The 21440-nt window shown below is 46.1% G+C and overlaps 3 protein-coding genes across 3 annotated transcripts; 2 read left to right on the top strand and 1 right to left on the bottom strand.

Annotated features, from left to right (window-relative positions):
* Window positions 1-4550: 4550 nt before the first annotated feature.
* On the top strand, window positions 4551-5607 carry LOC139233593 (heat shock protein 30C-like). The gene has a single exon (XM_070863996.1). The coding sequence runs from the start codon at window positions 4632-4634 to the stop codon at window positions 5292-5294; it is 663 nt and encodes a 220-aa protein (XP_070720097.1). The 5' UTR covers window positions 4551-4631; the 3' UTR covers window positions 5295-5607.
* A 5177-nt stretch (window positions 5608-10784) lies between these two features.
* LOC139234039 (heat shock protein 30C-like) lies at window positions 10785-13107 on the bottom strand. The gene is made up of 2 exons (XM_070864895.1): window positions 12895-13107; window positions 10785-11237 (listed from the first exon to the last, which is right to left on the bottom strand). The coding sequence occupies exons 1-2, from the start codon at window positions 13105-13107 to the stop codon at window positions 10791-10793; spliced, it is 660 nt and encodes a 219-aa protein (XP_070720996.1). The 3' UTR covers window positions 10785-10790.
* A 6990-nt stretch (window positions 13108-20097) lies between these two features.
* LOC139233592 (heat shock protein 30C-like) lies at window positions 20098-21157 on the top strand. Its single transcript, XM_070863994.1, has one exon. The coding sequence runs from the start codon at window positions 20182-20184 to the stop codon at window positions 20842-20844; it is 663 nt and encodes a 220-aa protein (XP_070720095.1). The 5' UTR covers window positions 20098-20181; the 3' UTR covers window positions 20845-21157.
* The last annotated feature ends 283 nt before the right edge of the window (window positions 21158-21440 follow it).

Raw genomic sequence — 21440 nt, 5'->3', positions numbered from 1 at the left:
AAGGTTCAGTGCTGGGACCCCAGCTCTTTACAATATACATTAATGATTTAGACGAAGGAATTGAATGTAATATCTCCAAGTTTGCAGATGACACAAAGCTGGGTGGCAGTGTGAGCTGTGAGGAGGATGCTAAGAGGCTGCAGGGTGACTTGGACAGGTTAGATGAGTAGGAAAATGTTTGGCAAATGCAGTATAATGTAGATAAATGTGAGGTTATCCACTTTGGTGGCAAAAACAGGAAGGCAGAATATTATCTGAATGGTGACAGATTAGGAAAAGGGGAGGTGCAATGAGACCTGGGTGTCGTGGTACATCAGTCATTGAAAGTTGGCATGCAGGTACAGCAGGCGGTGAAGAAGGCAAATGGCATGTTGGCCTTCATAGCAAGAGGATTTGAGTATTGGAACATGGAGGTCTTACTGCAGTTGTACAGGGCCTTGGTGAGGCCACATCTGGAATATTGTGTTCAGTTTTGGTCTCCTAATCTGAGGAAGGTCATTCTTGCTATTCAGGAAGTGCAGCGAAGGTTCACCAGACTGATTCCTGGGATGGCAGGACTGATATATGAAGAAAGACTGGATCGACTAGGCTTATATTCACTGGAATTTAGCAGAATGAGAGGTGATCTCATAGAAACATATAAAATTCTGACGGGATTGGACAGGTTAAATGCAGGAAGAATGTTCCCGATGTTGGGGAAGTGCAGGGGTTACCGTCTAAGGATAAAGGGTAAGCAATTTAGGACTGAGATGAGGAGAAACTTCTTCACTCAGAGAATTGTGAACCTGTGGAGTTCTCTACCACAGAAAGTTGTTGAGGCCAGTTTGTTAGATATATTCAAAATGGAGTTAGTAGTGGCCCTTACGGCTAAAAGGATCAAGGGGTATGGAGAGAAAGCAGGAATGGGGTACTGAAGTTGCATGTTCAGCCATGATCATATTGAATGGTGGTGCAGGCTTGAAGGGCTGACTAGCCTACTCCTGCACCTACTTTCAATGTTTCTATGATTCGCTTGCCTGGGCGTTACTTGGTTTGGGATGCTGGCTGGTCCCGGTCCCATTTGGGAGAACCATTGCAGGTGTAGCCTTGGAGGCAATAGGGTCTGGGGACTGCGCCTTAGCGCAGTTTGCTCTTTCAGGCTCGTGGCGGTTGGTGCCATCGGGTGCCTGAGACGTGGAGCCGATCAGGGGCAGGGTATCGATACCGGTGCCATTGCCCTCCTGAGATCGCGTGCTCTGCAGCTTGTCTATATTAGCCGCTTTTGGCCACACTCCGTGGTGCATCACTCTGGTCCCAGGGACACAGGCAACAGCATTGGTTAGCCCGCTGAACTTGTGTGCTCCCGATGGGTGTTTGCCCGCTACATTATCTGAATACTGTTGAAATCCTACATCGCACAGCGTTTCATTACTTATTGTAGATAAACTGTAGCTCCGATCGCAATCACATGACTTTTCTTTGCTTATTACACGTATAAAACTCTGATCATCAATTACAAGCTTTACATTGAATTCACAGTTACTATTACATTGATTGAGACTGTAGACTGTCCCTTTAAGTGTGGTGGTTTGCTGGGGCCTCCTTTATGGGAGCCTTGCTATCTTTACCCCAATCCTCTTCTTCGCTTGGTACCACGTGTTGCTCCATCAGCGCTGCACCTCGTGGTCTGGCTGCCGCTATCTTTTTCTTCAGCGATTCACCTCGTGGTTTGGGCGCCATCTTTCTTCCATCCACGATGCCGACTGCTGTGATCCTCTTCTTCCCGGGTTCTGCCACCGATGCTGGGAAGTCGCCTTTGGATCCGGTTTTCTTCCTCCGGAGTCCTGCCACTGGAGCCCGGAAGGTGCGTTTGGGTTGTCTCAGCTGGATCATCTCCACGCAGTCGTGCTGAGCGCTCTGTGCCTCGGGTGCTGTGCTGGTACTTGCCGGGTTTGAGTCCTGAGGATGAGTCATCTGCCTAAAGCCGCAGGTCGAGGTCATGAATGTCTGGCTCACGGAGATGGCCTTCTGCAGTGTGACTGTGGTATCCGCCGACAGTAGCCTGTGAAGAAGGCCCTCGTGGCCGATTCCGATGACAAAGATATCCCACAGCGCTTCGGTGAGGTGTCCGCCGAAATCATACGTTGCCGTCAGCCTCCTGAGGTCTGCAGCATGTTTTGCGATTTCCTGGCCTTCGGGCCGTCGGTGGGTATAAAACCGGTGTCTGGCTGTGAGGATGCTCACTTTGGGCTTGAGTTGTTCTTGGATCAGAGTTACGAGCACCTCGTACGTCTTGGTCGTTGTCTTCGCTGGTGCCAGCAAGTCCCTGACGAGGCCATAGACGGTGGGCCCACAACTGGTGAGCAGCCAGTGTGTCCAAATTATCGTCTGCCAGGTCGTTTGTTGTGAAGGAATGGTCGTGCCTCTCCACAAAGGCATCCCAATTGTCACCATCGGCGAACTGCTGCAACGTACCAAGGGTAGCCATTTTCGCGTGAAAGTCCATAATCTCGTCGCCAATTGTTATATCTTTAGATGCTCTGATAATGACTCCACGAGGCAATGTATTGCACCTGAACTGTAGTGACCTAAGTCCATTTAATATAACTCCTGAGTGAAGATCATACATGGCGGCCTGCCTTTTATACTAGGCCAGGCACACCTGTACAGGTAACCTACAAGTCTCCCACTGCAGTGCCCTCTGGTGGCACACCTTAGTGACCATACAGCTGCTGTACAAGTTTCCCATAGTAGTGCCCTCTGGTGGCACATCACATGTCTCGATATATGACAGTCACTGTGCTTTAAAATGGCCGAAATTAAAAGCTGACCAAATTCTGATAACCCAGTATACCTGGCGAGGCCAGGTGAGAAATATTGCAGCTGCAAGACCGCTTTTCAGAAAGGAGACCTTGGGAAGTGTCTGTGAGAAAAGGAAAGCTATTCAACCAACCGTTCTTCAGACTATTCTCACCACTTGGGTCCCGATAAAGCTGAGTGAAAACAACCTTTTCTCAGACATTACTTTTTCTTTTAATGAAAGGACTATTGATAATCAGAAAATGAAGAAAAACACACGCACGTAGTGGGCCAGTTGCCAAGTTTTAGCAGTACTTGCATTTATCAGCAAGTGCAGACATTGGCGACGAGGTTCAACACTGCCTCCAGTGCAACAGCGCAGCCTTCGGTCACCTCAAATCTGGCACCAAGCTTATGGTCAAATCGCTCGGGAAATACCACCAACGGTGTCTCCGCAAGAGCCTACAAATCCCCTGGGATGACAGACGCACCAACGTCAGTGTTCTCGATCAGGCCAACGTCAGAAGCACTGACCACACTCGACAAGCTCTGTTGGGCGGGCCATATTGTTCGTATGCCCGACACAAGACTCCAACGCAAGCGTTCTACTTGGAACTCCCAGCTGGGCAAAGGAAACGTTTCAAGGACACCCCCGAAGCCTCCTTGATATTGTGCAACATGCCGACCGACACCTGGGAGACGCTGGCCAAAGACCGCCATAAGTGGAGGAATAGCATCCGGGAGGGCGCTGAGCACCTCGAATCCCGGCGGTGAGAGCAGGCAGAAAATAAGTGCAGGCAGCGGAAGGAGTGTGCGGCAAACCAGACTCACCACCCACCCTTTCTTTCAACCATTGTCTGTCCCACCTGCGACAGAGACTGTAATTCCCGCCTTGGACTCCTCAGTCACCTGAGAACTCACTTTTAGAGTGAAAGCAAGGCTTCCTCGATTCCGAGGGACTGCCTCTGATGATGATAATGATGATGCACTTGCGCTGTGAAGAAAGTGATACGGGGCTGTGGAGAGCCACCGAGTAGATCACTGAGAACCTGACCACCGTTGGTATTAGCTACACGTGGGTTTTTGCTTAAAATTGCTTGAATGTAAAGTAGATAAACTGTTAGCCATACTATTACTGTTACTTGTACCAGTGTTATTGTTCTTAAGTAAGGATTACCCCGTGAGGGTAAAAGTTATATCCATCTCTTTTGAATTGTCGGTTTCACAAGACTCAATTCTGTAAACTGAAGATAAGTCTCACACAAATTAATCAAATTACAAGGGAATTAATGGCCCTCTATTGGGCAGAATCAGAACACCACTTAATTTAAACCAAACTGATCTGAATTTCATTCTTTCTGATCACTCTGCTCTGCTGTGGTTAAATATCACTTTAATATCTTGAACATGACTGAAAATAGCAAGCTAGAAAGTCACTGACCGACTCTTCATTATCTCACAAAGTTAGTTTATCATTCACTAAGTTGAACACATCCATTTCTCAGCAAACACCCCTTCACCACACAGTCTGCCTTGTACTGGGCTGTCAATCATTTGCCCCTCCCACCTGTGCTGTCACTGGGTGAGTACATTCCACAAGTCTCTGGAATTGCACCAGTGGGTGTCACTGAATCCCAGTCATTCTTGTTTAAAGCAAGGCTGAGATGAGACCTCGGTTATTTTCTGCTCACGTGTCATAACCCCAGCAATGTTGAGCTAATTCTGGAAGTGTCTGGAGTTCTGGGAGTGCAATATATAAGGCGGGTGTTCTGAGTGCTGTAGCAGATCAGAGACTGAAGACCGGGAGTTCACATCAGTCGTGTTTGTGAGAAGTGATAGAAGAGGCAGAGACAATGCTGAGCTGTCGGGCTGTCCACCCTTCACGTCTGTGCCAGCAGCCTGTGTGCACATTGTGGCCTGTCCCACACACAGTCTTTGAGCCGTTTCAATGCAACAGGTGGGAACAGGAGGAAGAAGTGAGAAAGAGCATGAACTTCATGAACCGAGTTCTTGGGGAGCTGGCCAAAGAATTCTGGGAGGGAAGACCAAAATATCAGGACAACAGACCTGATGACAATAAAGATGGTAAAAGCCAATCAGAGGACAAGGATGGAGATGGCTTTTCTCTGTCCCTGGATGTCCAGCGGTTCTCCCCAGAAGAACTGAAGGTGAAAGTACTTGGAAGAAAAGTGCTGGTCACAGGAAAGCACGAGAAGAAACGTGATGATGGGAGCGGCTCTTACAGCTACAAATATGAAGAGTTCAGGAGAGAATTTCAGCTGCCAGAAGATGTCGATGCTCAAGCTCTTAACTGCTGTTTGTCACAGGACGGTCGGTTAAAGGTTCAAGCCCCACGCCTGGCACTGCCAGCTGTGAATGGACGAACCGTCCCCATCATCATCACCTCTGATACAACAACCGCTCCCCGACTAAACCCAGGCAAAGAGGCACAGAAACAGGACAGGGGCCTGGTTGTTGAGAACAAGACACAGGCTGAAAGGAATGAGGACTGTTGATACTCATTTACAGTGAACTTGTGCCGCACATCACAGAGAAATTTTATACTGGGGGAAATGAGCTTCAAGTGAATTTGTGTAAAACTGAGAAAGTGAATCATTCTGTTCATTCTGTATGTCTGAAAAATGCTTTCTGTTAACAATATCTTTTCTTGATTACGAGCGTTATATTTTAAGTTGCATATTGTGGGACTAAAGTACAAATCTCTGAATGGAATCCATCTATGCTGTATGATTCTATATTCATGAGAATTTTATTATATTTTTGTTGTATTTGCGAATCTCATAACAAAATATATAATTTCTTTCTAAACTCATCGCAGCTTTATTTTCCACGAATTTATGTTTAAAAATATATTATTTCTGTATAAAGAAAGCAAGAATTTGCATTGATATAGCACCTTCCATGCACTCAGGATATCTCAAAGTGCTTCACATCCGATTAGATCCTTTTGAAGTGCGGTCATTGTTGCAATGTAGCCACATGCAGCAGCACATGTTACAACGAGCAGAGTCTCACACACACAATGTGAGAAATGAGCAGATAATCTGTTTTTGTTGGGTTTGGTTGAGGGGCCAATGTTGGCCAGGAATCTGTGAGAATTCTGCAGCTGTTCTTTGAATAGTGTCATGGGATCTTTTACTTCCACCCAAGAGGGCAGATGGGGCTTGAGTTTAATGTCCCATCTGAAAGATGGCGCCTCCAACAGTGCAGCATTCCATCACTGAAGTGTCAGCCTAAATTATGTGCTGAGTCCGATAGACTGGGGCTTGAACCCAACTCCTTCTGGTTCAGGTGCAAGTGGAGTGATGGTCGGATTATGTCTGCAATTACCATCGAATAACTCCACGAGGCCTTGTACCATGAGAGCTGTGTGATTTCAGTCCATTTTATACGACTGCAAAGTGAGGGGCAGCATGGCTGGCTGCCTTGTCTATGCCCCTGCACACCAGGGCAGGAAACCCCTGGGGCCTCCAACAGCAGCGCCCTCAGGTGGTACATCGTACATAGTTACATAGTGAATACAAATAATTTACATACACAGAAATATAGAAACATAGAAAATAGGTGCAGGAGTAGGCCATTCGGCCCTTCGAACCTGCACCACCATTCAATAAGATCATGGCTGATCATTCACCTCAGTATTCCTTTCCTGCTTTCTCTCCATACCCCTTGATCCCTTCAGCTGTAAGGGCCATATCTAACTCCCTCTTGAATATATCTAACGAACTGGCCTCAACCACTCTCTGCGGCAGGAATTCCAAAGGTTACCAACTCTCTGAGTGAAGAAGTTTATCCTCATCTCAGTCCTAAATTGCTTACCCCTTATCCTTAGACTGTGTCCCCTGGTTCTAGACTTCCCCAACATCGGGAACATTCTTCCTGCATCTAACCTGTCCAGTCCCGTCCGAATTTCATATGTTTATATGAGATCCCTGCTCAACCTTCTAAACTCCAGTGAATACAGGCCCAGTCTCTCCTCATATATCAGTCCAGCCATCCCGGGAATAAGTCTGGTGAATCTTTGCTGCACTCCCTCAATAGCAAGAACGTCCTTCCTCAGATTAGGAGACCAAAACTGAACATAATATTCCAGGTGAGGTCTCACCAAGGCCCTGTACAACTGCAGTAAGACCTCCCTGCTCGTATACTCAAATCCCCTAGCTATGAAGGCCAACATACCATTTGCCTTCTTCACCGCTTGCTGTACCTGCATGCCAACTTTCAATGACTGATGTACCATGACACCCAGGTCTCGGAGCACCTCCCCTTTTCCTAGTCTGCCGCCATTCAGATAATATTCTGCCTTTGTGTTTTTGCCCCCGAAGTGGATAACCTCACATTTATCCACATTATACTGCATCTGCCATGCGTTTGCCCACTCACCTAACCTGTCCAAGTCACCCTGCAGCCTCTTAGCATCCCCCTCACAGCTCACACCGCCACCCAGCTTAGTGTCATCTGCACACTTTAAGATATCACACTCAATTTCTTTATCCAAATCATTAATGTATATTGTAAATAGCTGAGTTCCCAGCTCTGAGCCCTGCGACACCCCACTAGTCACTGCCTGCCATTCTGAAAAGGACCCGTTTATCCCGACTCTCTGCTCCCTGTCTGCCAACCAGTTCTCTATCCACGTCAGTACATTACCCCAATACCATGTGCTTTAATTTTGCACACCAATCCCTTGTGTGGGACCTTGTCAAAAGCCTTCTGAAAATCCAAATACACCACATTCACTGGTTCTCCCTTGTCCACTCTACTAGTTACATCCTCAAAAAATTCCAGATGATTTGTCAAGCTGATTTCCCTTTCATAAATCCATGTTGACTTGGACCGATCCTGTCACTGCTTTCCAAATGTGCTGTTATTTCATCTTTAATAACTGATTCCAACATTTTCCCCACTACTGATGTCAGGCTAACCGGTCTATAATTACTCGTTTTCTCTCACCCTCCTTTTTTAAAAAGTGGTGTTACATTAGCTACCCTCCAGTCCATAGGAACTGATCCAGAGTCAATAGACTGTTAGAAAAGGATCACCAATGCATCCACTATTTTTAGGGCCACTTCCTTATGTACTGTGGGATGCAGGCTATCAGGCCCCCGGGGATTTATTGGCCTTCAATCCCATCAATTTCCCGAACACAATTTCCCGCATAATAAGGATATCCTTCTGTTCCTGCTTCTCACTAGACCCTCGGTCCCCTAGTGCTTCCAGAAGGTTATTTGTGTCTTCCTTCGTGAAAACAGAACCTAAGTATTTGTTCAATTGGTCTGCCATTTCTTTGTTCCTCATTATACATGGCAGGTGGGGACCAGCATTTTCCGCAGAGCGGGAGCAACAGCAGCAAGGTGATGAGTGCGAGCGGTATTGAGAGAGCAGCAGCCAATAAAGGGCTGCGTGAAACCTGGAGACTTCACTGTAGGTAAATAGTGAGAGGTTGATTACACTGGTAGGCAAATGGGGAATTTAGGAACGGAAACCAAAAGTTCACACTGAAAGAAACAAGGTGGAAGGGAGGAGGGAGCTTCTTCAACTGACGGCTATTGGACCGTGGGATCCTTCACCACATGTGGCTATTGAGGTAGTGACTAAAACTACATTTCAAAGTGAATGGGATAGACATTGGATCATGTGATCAGATGACACATGATCCGGCATCACATGCTCAGATGTCATGTGATCAGAATGTGACATGATCAAATCTCCAGGAATGCCTTCAAGGAGAGTTGGTAACCCCACTCCCAACACCATAACTTGGTAAATGGTTCCTTGACTGTATCCATACACAAACCCGTCTCCTATGGACTGCAACATGAATCTTTATTCCTTGCTGTGTTTGGCTAGTGTAACAATTAAATATATTCCAGGGTTGACTTAAGTTCATATTCTGAGTTTACAGACTGTACACCATTTAATACTTTACTTCTTGACCTCCTGTGGCATTGCTCATGTGTACTCTGGGAGCTGTGATACGGTTACTGATGTTTCCAGCTGTCCTGCAGCAGCCTAAACACGAGCAGTTTGTCCGATGCTGTAACACAGTAAATTTACCGAAGCAATCTCACCGCTGACTGACACTGCGAGAATTATTACACAGGGTCGATCAGGAGAGGGCACAGATTTAAGAAAATTATCAAAAGAACAAGAGGCAACGTGAGGAAAAACCGTTTTAACTCGACGCCTGGTTAGGATTTGGGTCGCACTGCCTGATAGGCTGATGGAGAGAGATTCAGTCGTAGCCTTCAAAAGTGAATGGGATAAATGTTTGAAGGAGGTAAAATTGCAGGTGTTATATAGGTAAACTTGCATCTACTCTGTACAGCCACCAGAGGGCTCATCTCCTGGAGTCCCAAGGGATCCCATAATCCCTTGGGAGCACAGGTATTGAAGGAGGCTTCACAGGTAGGAGAGGTACTCTGGAGACCTGCAGTAAAAGACGAAGGTAACACTTTACTTTGAGCTCACAGTGTTCAGTTTGACTCTTTCTCCATATACAACAGCAGGGATATGGGGAAAGAGCAAGAAAGGGACTAACTAGATTACTCTTCAAAAGAGACAGCACAGACACGATGGGCCAAATGTCCTTCTGTGCTGTACTATTGCATGGTTTTATGATCTCATTGATACTTAAAGATAGAGGGCTGAAGGGTGAAGGATTGGTAATACTATTTAACTTAAACTTTAAGAAACATGCTTACACAGCAAGTAACTTTGCTTTTCCTCCCAGTTATTTATATTGAGCAGATAACGCCAATGAAAGGGTTACGACCATGCACTAAATGAATGGTGGGCCGTCTGGTGCCTGTGTTGGAAGATGGGCTGTTATTGCTGGTCATTGTGAGGCTGCAGTGAATGTCTCTGGGCACAGAGATGTACTCAGCTATTGGTGCAGTGGGTCTGTACAATGTTTTCACACGTTTTACCGGACTGAGTTCAGTCTGAGGCAGATCTTTACATATAAGAACATGAGAAATAGAAGCAGGAGTAGGCCATCTGGCCCCTTGAGCCTGCTCTGCCATTTAATAAGATCATGGCTGATCTGATCATGGACTCAGCTCCAATTCCCTGCCCTCTCCCCATAACCCTTTATTCCCTTATCACTCAAAAATCTGTCTATCTCAGCCTCAAATATATTCAATGACACAGCCTCAACACCTCTCTGGGCAGAGAATTCCATAGATTTACAACCCTCTGAGAAGAAATTCCTTCTCATCTCAGTTTGAAATGAGCGGCCCTTTATTCTGAGACTATGTCCCTAGTATTAGTTTCCCCTATGAGTGGAAATACCCTCTCTGTATCCACCTTGTCGGGCCCCATCATTATCTGATATGTTTCGAGAAGATCATCTCTCATTCTTCTAAACTGCAATGAGTATAAGCCCAACCTACTCAACCTAGCTTCAAAAGTCAACCCCCTCATCCCCGGAATCAACCGACTGAACCTTCCCTGAACAGCCTCCAATGCAAGTATATCCTTCCTTAAATACGGAGACCAAAACTGTACGCAGTACTCCAGGTGTGGCCTCACCAATACCCTGTACAGTTGTAGCAGGACTTCTCTGCTTTTATACTCTATCCCCCTTGCAATAAAGACCAACATTCCATTTGCCTTCCTGATTACTTGCTCTATCTGCATACTAACTTTTTGAATCCTGTTTCTGTTTCTAAGTTAAGCCAAATTCAAATGAGTGCCTTTACTGAGAGTGAAAGGAAGTAAGTGGCTAGTTTTTGAATTGTGTAATATTATCTATTTAACAAGTTAACAAGGTGAATCATGGACATCACTGTTCCAAAATATTTATTGGCTCAATACACATATATAATTATAATACCGTCTAATGTGAATAATGGCATAGTGAACAATTTGAGAAATACAAGATAAAAACAAGAATTAATGTTTATCATTGTGACTTCATATCATTGTCTTAAACTAATTTCTGCATATATTGTTTCTTATATATGAGAAAATATTAATGTAAATGAGTCTTAAATGTCCTTTTTTCCTTCCGCCTCTTCCTTGTTCCCCTCATCCTTTCCACCGTCCTGTTTCTGTGCCTCTTTGCCTGGGTTTAGTCGGGGAGCGGTTGTTGTATCAGAGGTGATGTTGATGGGGACGGTTCGTCCATTCACAGCTGGCAGTGCCAGGCGTGGGGCTTGAACCTTTAACCGACCGTCCTGTGACAAACAGCAGTTAAGAGCTTGAGCATCGACATCTTCTGGCAGCTGAAATTCTCTCCTGAACTCTTCATATTTGTAGCTGTAAGAGCCGCTCCCATCATCACTTTTCTTCTCGTGTTTTCCTGTCACCAGCACTTTTCTTCCAAGTACTTTCACCTTCAGTTCTTCTGGGGAGAGCCGCTGAACATCCAGGGACAGAGAAAAGCCATCTCCATCCTTGCCCTCTGATTGGCTTTTACCGTCTTCATTGACCGTCTTCATAAGGAGGAACTGAAAGCAATCCTTATTAGTCGGGAAATTGTGTTGCGAAATTGTTTGGATTGAAGGACGATAAATCCCCAGGGCCTGATGGACTGCATCCCAGAGTACTTAAGGAGTTGACCTTGGAAATAGCGGATGCATTGACAGTCATTTTCCAACATTCCATTGACTCTGGATTAGTTCCTATGGAATGGAGGGTAGCCAATGTAACCCCACTTTTTAAAAAAGGAGGGAGAGAAAACAGGGAATTATAGACCGGTCAGCCTGACATCAGTAGTGGGTAAAATGATGGAATCAATTATTAAGGATGTCATAGCAGCGCATTTGGAAAGAGGTGACATGATAGGTCCAAGTCAGCATGGATTTGTGAAAGGGAAATCATGCTTGACAAATCTTGTGGAATTTTTTGAGGATGTTTCCAGTAGAGTGGACAAGGGAGAACCAGCTGATGTGGTGTATTTGGACTTTCAGAAGGCTTTCGACAAGGTCCCACACAAGAGATTAATGTGCAAAGTTAAAGCACATGGGATTGGGGGTAGCGTGTTGACGTGGATTGAGAACTGGTTGGCAGACAGGAAGCAAAGAGTAGGAGTAAATGGGTACTATTCAGAATGGCAGGCAGTGACTAGTGGGGTACCGGAAGGTTCTGTGCTGGGGCCCCAGCTGTTTACAAATGATTTAGACGAGGGGATTAAATGTATCTCCAAATTTGCGGATGATACTAAGTTGGGTGGCAGTGTGAGCTGCGAGGAGGATGCTATTAGGCTGCAGAGTGACTTGGCTAGGTTAGGTGAGTGGGCAAATGTATGGTAGATGAAGTATAATGTGGATAAATGTGAGGTTATCCACTTTGGTGGTAAAAACAGAGAGACAGACTATTATCTGAATGGTGACAGATTAGGAAAAGGGGAGGTGCAACGAGACCTGGGTGTCATGGTACATCAGTCATTGAAGGTTGGCATGCAGGTACAGCAGGCGGTTAAGAAAGCAAATGGCATGTTGGCCTTCATAGCGAGGGGATTTGAGTACAGGGGCAGGGAGGTGTTACTACAGTTGTACAGGGCCTTGGTGAGGCCACACCTGGAGTATTGTGTACAGTTTTGGTGTCCTAACTTGAGGAAGGACAGTCTTGCTATTGAGGGAGTGCAGCGAAGGTTCACCAGACTGATTCCCGGGATGGCGGGATTGACATATCAAGAAAGACTGGATCAACTGGGCTTGTATTCACTGGAGTTCAGAAGAATGAGAGGGGATCTCATAGAAACGTTTAAAATTCTGATGGGTATAGACAGGTTAGATGCAGGAAGAATGTTCCCAATGTTGGGGAAGTCCAGAACCAGGGGTCACAGTCTAAGGATAAGGGGTAAGCCATTTAGGACCGAGATGAGGAGAAACTTCTTCACCCAGAGAGTGGTGAACCTGTGGAATTCTCTATCACAGAAAGTTGTTGAGGCAAATTCACTAAATATATTCAAAAAAGGAGTTAGATGTAGTCCTTACTACTCGGGGGATCAAGGGGTATGGCGAGAAAGCAGGAATGGGGTACTGAAGTTGCATGTTCAGCCATGAACTCATTGAATGGCGGTGCAGGCTCGAAGGGCTGAATGGCCTACTCCTGCACCTATTTTCTATGTTTCTATGTTTCTATGACATCAGTACCATTGTCCTGATATTTTGATCTTAGCTCCGACAATCCTTTTGCCAGCAGCTCATGAAGCCAATACATGGTCTTCCTTGCTTCCACCACTGCTTTCGGCCTGTTGTGTTCGAGCTGTTCAAAGACACTGTGTGGGAGCAGCCTCAGAGTGACTGCAGGCTGCTGGCTCACATGTGAAGACTGGGACGCCTGAAAGCTCAGCACCATGGCTGTTTGTTCTAAGTATCACTTCTCTCAAACCCGAATCCTGTCGACTCCAAGTCTTCAGTCTCTGATCTGCTGCAGAACTCAGAACACCCGCCTTATATATTGCACTCCCAGCAATCCACACACTTCCACAATGAAGATTGCTGGGTTCATGTCAGGTGAGCAGGAAAGAATGACTTCACCCAATGACATTGTGGCACAATTCCAGAGACTTCTGGCATGTCCTGACTGAGTGACATCACAGGTGGGAGGGGCCTACCTGGAGCTCTGCCTCAGATGATTTTGTGTTTATACAATAAATGCAATCGAGGATCTTTTGTCTCCCAGAATTCTTAGTTTGTGACAATGGCTCAGTTGAATTCTCAGTATCTTTGCCTCCCAGTAAAGAAGCAGGGAGTGACTTAAACAGGAGGTTATTCAGCCATGGGGTTCACTATTGTCCTCATCACCAGTTCTCATCGGAAACCTGTTTAAGAAAATGTGCATTTATGTTGTTAACGGATTTTAGGATACTGAATAACAAAAGGGAATCATGATATAATTTTACTTATTTATGAAAAACTAATTTCAGGATTAGGGACGGGCATGGAGGAAACAAGAATAGAGATATAGCAACAAATTTCAAGCTCGCTACGGCACAAAGAATTACACTGGGAGATAGTTTGGGATCAATCGGGGATTAGGTTCACTGAAAGCTGCCTGAGATAGGGAACTCAGTGGGCTGGGCCATCCATTGAGTGGGGTATCCCTTGGAATATAAATATCCTCATGCTCACATCTGGTGAAACGTTAGTCTGTCCGGCAGTCAGTGTTTGGCTGAATTTTCTGTAACTACCAAACTATTTATTATGATAGACTTATAAACATTATCAAACCGTGTAATTTCTGGCTACAAAACAATGTCCATGGAACATCTCCTCCAGACTGTAGGAATGTGAAAGCCATCACTCCATCATCTCGGAAAACTGGTCAGCAAAACATTCCCATAGCAAAGCACCTGAGCAAATGTAAGACTACAGCATTTTCTTTTGCTGTAAATTATGTCTTTGGATGCTCTGATAATGACTCCATGAGGCAATGTATTGCACTTGAACTGTAGTGACCTTCGTCCATTTAATATAACTCCTGAGTGAAGATCACACATGGTGGCCTGCCTTTTATACTAGGCCAGGCATACCTGTACAGGTAACCTACAAGTCTCCCACTGAAGTGCCCTCTGGTGGCACACCTTAGTGACCTTACAGCTGGTGTACAAGTTTCCCATAGTAGTGCCCTCCGGTGGCACATCATATGTAATAGTACAAGCAGTACACATGTCTAGATACATGACATCACTCTCGCCTAAGTCCTTGTTGCAAATCGCCTTCATACATCGACTGTGCTCTGGGCTTAGCTCTATCTGATTGACGCTTGGAGGGTCGTTTCCATCTTGGGTGAGTAGGTGGTGTTTCGTTGGCAGTAGAGGTGCTGGTGGTTTCTGTTTGTGAGTCCATGACCATTCCATTCTCTCCACCCCCGCCCCACATATAGATTATGCTGGTGGCTAGTTACATTCATATACATTCAAGTCCAGAAAAAAATTAATTTGCATTTACATCATTACATTTGTGGTACAGTTGTGAGGCAAGTACACTTGACTGGTGAGATACATTCTTGATACATAGTTGGACTCAGTACTGGTGTCAGCACCGGTGCGTGAGGACAAGCTAGTACCAGAACTGCTGGATGGTGTCCAGGTAGTCTGGTGGTGGCGCAGTGCCCAGTGCTGGCAGTGGGGGCCCGGGTGGCTCAAGTTGCCTGCTCTCTGGGCCTATGCTGTTGCTCCTAGCATAGGGCAAGTTCACAGATGCCTGTGATCTCCCTGTTTTTTCCTTCTGCCCCGGGTCGTTGCTGCTCCCTGAGGGGCAGTCATCTAGCAGTGCGCAGGGAACTGCTGACCGAGAAATAGTGGATGCATTGGTGGTCATTTTCCAACATTCTCTCGACTCTGGATCAGTTCCTATGGACTGGAGGGTAGCTAACGTAACCCCACTTTTTAAAAAAGGAGGGAGAGAGAAAACAGGGAATTATAGACTGGTTAGCCTTACATCGGTAGTGGGTAAAATGTTGGAATCAATTATTAAAGATGTAATAGCAGCACATTTGGAAAGCAGTGACAGGATCGGTTCAAGTCAGCATGGAAATCATGCTTGACAAACCTTCTAAAATTTTTTGTGGATGTAACTAGTAGAGTGGACAAGGGAGAACCAGTGGATGTGGTGTATTTGGACTTTCAAAGGGCTTTTGATAAGGTCCCACATAAGAGATTAGTGTGCAAAATTAAAGCACATGGTACTGGGGGTTATGTATTGACGTGAATAGAGAACTGGTTGGCAGACAGGAAGCAAAGAGTAGGAATAAACGAGTCCTTTTCAGAATGGCAGGCAGTGACTAGTGAGGTACCGCAAGGTTCAGTGCTGGGACCCCAGCTCTTTACAATATACATTAATGATTTAGACGAAGGAATTGAATGTAATATCTCCAAGTTTGCAGATGACACAAAGCTGGGTGGCAGTATGAGCTGTGAGGAGGATGCTAAGAGGCTGCAGGGTGACTTGGACAGGTTAGATGAGTAGGAAAATGTTTGGCAAATGCAGTATAATGTAGATAAATGTGAGGTTATCCACTTTGGTGGCAAAAACAGGAAGGCAGAATATTATCTGAATGGTGACAGATTAGGAAAAGGGGAGGTGCAATGAGACCTGGGTGTCGTGGTACATCAGTCATTGAAAGTTGGCATGCAGGTACAGCAGGCGGTGAAGAAGGCAAATGGCATGTTGGCCTTCATAGCAAGAGGATTTGAGTATTGGAACATGGAGGTCTTACTGCAGTTGTACAGGGCCTTGGTGAGGCCACATCTGGAATATTGTGTTCAGTTTTGGTCTCCTAATCTGAGGAAGGTCATTCTTGCTATTCAGGAAGTGCAGCGAAGGTTCACCAGACTGATTCCTGGGATGGCAGGACTGATATATGAAGAAAGACTGGATCGACTAGGCTTATATTCACTGGAATTTAGCAGAATGAGAGGTGATCTCATAGAAACATATAAAATTCTGACGGGATTGGACAGGTTAAATGCAGGAAGAATGTTCCCGATGTTGGGGAAGTGCAGGGGTTACCGTCTAAGGATAAAGGGTAAGCAATTTAGGACTGAGATGAGGAGAAACTTCTTCACTCAGAGAATTGTGAACCTGTGGAGTTCTCTACCACAGAAAGTTGTTGAGGCCAGTTTGTTAGATATATTCAAAATGGAGTTAGTAGTGGCCCTTACGGCTAAAAGGATCAAGGGGTATGGAGAGAAAGCAGGAATGGGGTACTGAAGTTGCATGTTCAGCCATGATCATATTGAATGGTGGTGCAGGCTTGAAGGGCTGACTAGCCTACTCCTGCACCTACTTTCAATGTTTCTATGATTCGCTTGCCTGGGCGTTACTTGGTTTGGGATGCTGGCTGGTCCCGGTCCCATTTGGGAGAACCATTGCAGGTGTAGCCTTGGAGGCAATAGGGTCTGGGGACTGCGCCTTAGCGCAGTTTGCTCTTTCAGGCTCGTGGCGGTTGGTGCCATCGGGTGCCTGAGACGTGGAGCCGATCAGGGGCAGGGTATCGATACCGGTGCCATTGCCCTCCTGAGATCGCGTGCTCTGCAGCTTGTCTATATTAGCCGCTTTTGGCCACACTCCGTGGTGCATCACTCTGGTCCCAGGGACACAGGCAACAGCATTGGTTAGCCCGCTGAACTTGTGTGCTCCCGATGGGTGTTTGCCCGCTACATTATCTGAATACTGTTGAAATCCTACATCGCACAGCGTTTCATTACTTATTGTCGATAAACTGTAGCTCCGATCGCAATCACATGACTTTTCTTTGCTTATTACACGTATAAAACTCTGATCATCAATTACAAGCTTTACATTGAATTCACAGTTACTATTACATTGATTGAGACTGTAGACTGTCCCTTTAAGTGTGGTGGTTTGCTGGCCTCCTTTATGGGAGCCTTGCTATCTTTATCCCAATCCTTTTCTTCGCTTGGTACCATGTGTTGCTCCATCAGCGCTGCACCTCGTGGTCTGGCTGCCGCTATCTTTTTCTTCAGCGATTCACCTCGTGGTTTGGGCGCCATCTTTCTTCCATCCACGATGCCGACTGCTGTGATCCTCTTCTTCCCGGGTTCTGCCACCGATGCTGGGAAGTCGCCTTTGGATCCGGTTTTCTTCCTCCGGAGTCCTGCCACTGGAGCCATGAAGGTGCGTTTGGGTTGTCTCAGCTGGATCATCTCCACGCAGTCGTGCTGAGCGCTCTGTGCCTCGGGTGCTGTGCTGGTACTTGCCGGGTTTGAGTCCTGAGGATGAGTCATCTGCCTAAAGCCGCAGGTCGAGGTCATGAATGCCTGGCTCACGGAGATGGCCTTCTGCAGTGTGACTGTGGTATCCGCCGACAGTAGCCTGTGAAGAAGGCCCTCGTGGCCGATTCCGATGACAAAGATATCCCACAGCGCTTCGGTGAGGTGTCCGCCGAAATCATACGTTGCCGTCAGCCTCCTGAGGTCTGCAGCATGTTTTGCGATTTCCTGGCCTTCGGGCCGTCGGTGGGTATAAAACCGGTGTCTGGCTGTGAGGATGCTCACCTTGGGCTTGAGTTGTTCTTGGATCAGAGTTACGAGCACCTCGTATGTCTTGGTCGTTGTCTTCGCTGGTGCCAGCAAGTCCCTGACGAGGCCATAGACGGTGGGCCCACAACTGGTGAGCAGCCAGTGTGTCCAAATTATCGTCTGCCAGGTCGTTTGTTGTGAAGGAATGGTCGTGCCTCTCCACAAAGGCATCCCAATTGTCACCATCGGCGAACTGCTGCAACGTACCAAGGGTAGCCATTTTCGCGTGATAGTCCGTAATCTCGTCGCCAATTGTTATGTCTTTAGATGCTCTGATAATGACTCCACGAGGCAATGTATTGCACCTGAACTGTAGTGACCTAAGTCCATTTAATATAACTCCTGAGTGAAGATCATACATGGCGGCCTGCCTTTTATACTAGGCCAGGCACACCTGTACAGGTAACCTACAAGTCTCCCACTGCAGTGCCCTCTGGTGGCACACCTCAGTGACCATACAGCTGCTGTACAAGTTTCCCATAGTAGTGCCCTCTGGTGGCACATCACATGTCTCGATATATGACAGTCACTGTGCTTTAAAATGGCCGAAATTAAAAGCTGACCAAATTCTGATAACCCAGTATACCTGGCGAGGCCAGGTGAGAAATATTGCAGCTGCAAGACCGCTTTTCAGAAAGGAGACCTTGGGAAGTGTCTGTGAGAAAAGGAAAGCTATTCAACCGACCGTTCTTCAGACTATTCTCACCACTTGGGCCCCGATAAAGCTGTGTGAAAACAACCTTTTCTCAGACATTACTTTTTCTTTTAATGAAAGGACTATTGATAATCAGAAAATGAAGAAAAACACACGCATGCAGTGGGCCAGTTGCCAAGTTTTAGCAGTACTTGCATTTATCAGTAAGTGCAGACATTGGCGACGAGGTTCAACACTGCCTCCAGTGCACCAGCGCAGCCTTCGGTCACCTCAAATCTGGCACCAAGCTTATGGTCAAATCGCTCGGGAAATACCACCAACGGTGTCTCCGCAAGATCCTGCAAATCCCCTGGGATGACAGACGCACCAACGTCAGTGTTCTCGATCAGGCCAACGTCAGAAGCACTGACCACACTCGACAAGCTCCGTTGGGCGGGCCATATTGTTCGTATGCCCGACACAAGACTCCAACGCAAGCGTTCTACTTGGAACTCCCAGCTGGGCAAAGGAAACGTTTCAAGGACACCCCCGAAGCCTCCTTGATATTGTGCAACATGCCGACCGACACCTGGGAGACGCTGGCCAAAGACCACCATAAGTGGAGGAATAGCATCCGGGAGGGCGCTGAGCACCTCGAATCCCGGCGGTGAGAGCAGGCAGAAAATAAGTGCAGGCAGCGGAAGGAGTGTGCGGCAAACCAGACTCACCACCCACCCTTTCTTTCAACCATTGTCTGTCCCACCTGCGACAGAGACTGTGATTCCCGCCTTGGACTCCTCAGTCACCTGAGAACTCACTTTTAGAGTGGAAGCAAGGCTTCCTCGATTCCGAGGGACTGCCTCTGATGATGATAATGATGATGTACTTGCGCTGTGAAGAAAGCGATACGGTGCTGTGGAGAGCCACCGAGTAGATCACTGAGAACCTGACCACCGTTGGTATTAGCTACACGTGGGTTTTTGCTCAAAATTGCTTGAATGCAAAGTAGATAAACTGTAAGACATGCTATTATTGTTACTTGTACCCGTGTTATTGTTCTAAAGTAAGGATTACCCCGTGAGGATAAACATTATATCCATCTCTTTTGAATTGTCGGTTCCACAAGACTCAACTCTGTAAACTGAAGATAAGTCTCACACAAATTAATCAAATTACAAGGGAATTAATGACCCTCTATTGGGCAGAATCAGAACACCACTTAATTTAAACCAAACTGATCTGAATTTCATTCTTTCTGATCACTCTGCTCTGCTGTGGTTAAATGTCACTTTAATATCTTGAACATGACTGAAAATAGCAAGCTAGAAAGTCACTGACCGACTCTTCATTATCTCACAATGTTAGTTGATCATTCACTAAGTTGAACACATCCACTTCTCAGCAAACACCCCTTTACCACACAGTCTGCCTTGTACTGGGCTGTCAATCATTTGCCCCTCCCACCTGTGCTGTCACTGGGTGAGTACATTCCACAAGTCTCTGGAATTGCACCAGTGGGTGTCACTGAATCCCAGTCATTCTTGTTTAAAGCAAGGCTGAGATGAGACCTCGGTTATTTTCTGCTCACGTGTCATAACCCCAGCAATGTTGAGCTAATTCTGGAAGTGTCTGGAGTTCTGGGAGTGCAATATATAAGGCGGGTGTTCTGAGTGCTGTAGCAGATCAGAGACTGAAGACCGGGAGTTCACATCAGTCGTGTTTGTGAGAAGTGATAGAAGAGGCAGAGACAATGCTGAGCTGTCGGGCTGTCCACCCTTCACGTCTGTGCCAGCAGCCTGTGTGCACATTGTGGCCTGTCCCACACACAGTCTTTGAGACGTTTGAATGCAACAGGTGGGAACAGGAGGAAGAAGTGAGAAACAGCATGAACTTCATGAACCGAGTTCTTGGGGAGCTGGCCAAAGAATTCTGGGAGGGAAGACCAAAATATCAGGACAACAGACCTGATGACAATAAAGATGGTAAAAGCCAATCAGAGGACAAGGATGGAGATGGCTTTTCTCTGTCCCTGGATGTCCAGCGGTTCTCCCCAGAAGAACTGAAGGTGAAAGTACTTGGAAGAAAAGTGCTGGTCACAGGAAAGCACGAGAAGAAACGTGATGATGGGAGCGGCTCTTACAGCTACAAATATGAAGAGTTCAGGAGAGAATTTCAGCTGCCAGAAGATGTCGATGCTCAAGCTCTTAACTGCTGTTTGTCACAGGACGGTCGGTTAAAGGTTCAAGCCCCACGCCTGGCACTGCCAGCTGTGAATGGACGAACCGTCCCCATCAACATCACCTCTGATACAACAACCGCTCCTCGGCTAAACCCAGGCAAAGAGGCACAGAAACAGGACAGGGGCCTGGTTGTTGAGAACAAGACACAGGCTGAAAGGAATGAGGACTGTTGATACTCATTTACAGTGAACTTGTGCCGCACATCACAGAGAAATTTTATACTGGGGGAAATGAGCTTCAAGTGAATTTGTGTAAAACTGAGAAAGTGAATCATTCTGTTCATTCTGTATGTCTGAAAAATGCTTTCTGTTAACAATATCTTTTCTTGATTACGAGCGTTATATTTTAAGTTGCATATTGTGGGACTAAAGTACAAATCTCTGAATGGAATCCATCTATGCTGTATGATTCTATATTCATGAGAATTTTATTATATTTTTGTTGTATTTGTGAATCTCATAACAAAATATATAATTTCTTTCTAAACTCATCGCAGCTTTATTTTCCACGAATTTATGTTTAAAAATATATTATTTCTGTATAAAGAAAGCAAGAATTTGCATTGATATAGCACCTTCCATGCACTCAGGATATCTCAAAGTGCTTCACATCCGATTAGATCCTGTTGAAGTGCGGTCATTGTTGCAATGTAGCCACATGCAGCAGCACATGTTACAACGAGCAGAGTCTCACACACACAATGTGAGAAATGAGCAGATAATCTGTTTTTGTTGGGTTTGGTTGAGGGGCCAATGTTGGCCAGGAATCT

This window comes from Pristiophorus japonicus, chromosome 21 (assembly GCF_044704955.1).
Source record: "Pristiophorus japonicus isolate sPriJap1 chromosome 21, sPriJap1.hap1, whole genome shotgun sequence".
In the NCBI taxonomy this organism is placed as follows: domain Eukaryota; kingdom Metazoa; phylum Chordata; class Chondrichthyes; family Pristiophoridae; genus Pristiophorus; species Pristiophorus japonicus.
The sequence above is the reverse complement of the archived record's forward strand: the minus strand, read 5'-3'. Positions and strand labels throughout refer to the sequence as shown.

Coding starts and splice junctions, on each gene's coding strand:
- LOC139233593 (XM_070863996.1), top strand. CDS start 4,632: ATGCTGAGCTGTCGGGCTGTCCACCCTTCACGTCTGTGCCAGCAGCCT.
- LOC139234039 (XM_070864895.1), bottom strand. CDS start 13,107: ATGGTGCTGAGCTTTCAGGCGTCCCAGTCTTCACATGTGAGCCAGCAG. Junction 11,238..12,894: donor ATCAGGACAATGGTACTGAT/GTCATAGAAACA, acceptor CTCCTTATGAAG/ACGGTCAATGAAGACGGTAA.
- LOC139233592 (XM_070863994.1), top strand. CDS start 20,182: ATGCTGAGCTGTCGGGCTGTCCACCCTTCACGTCTGTGCCAGCAGCCT.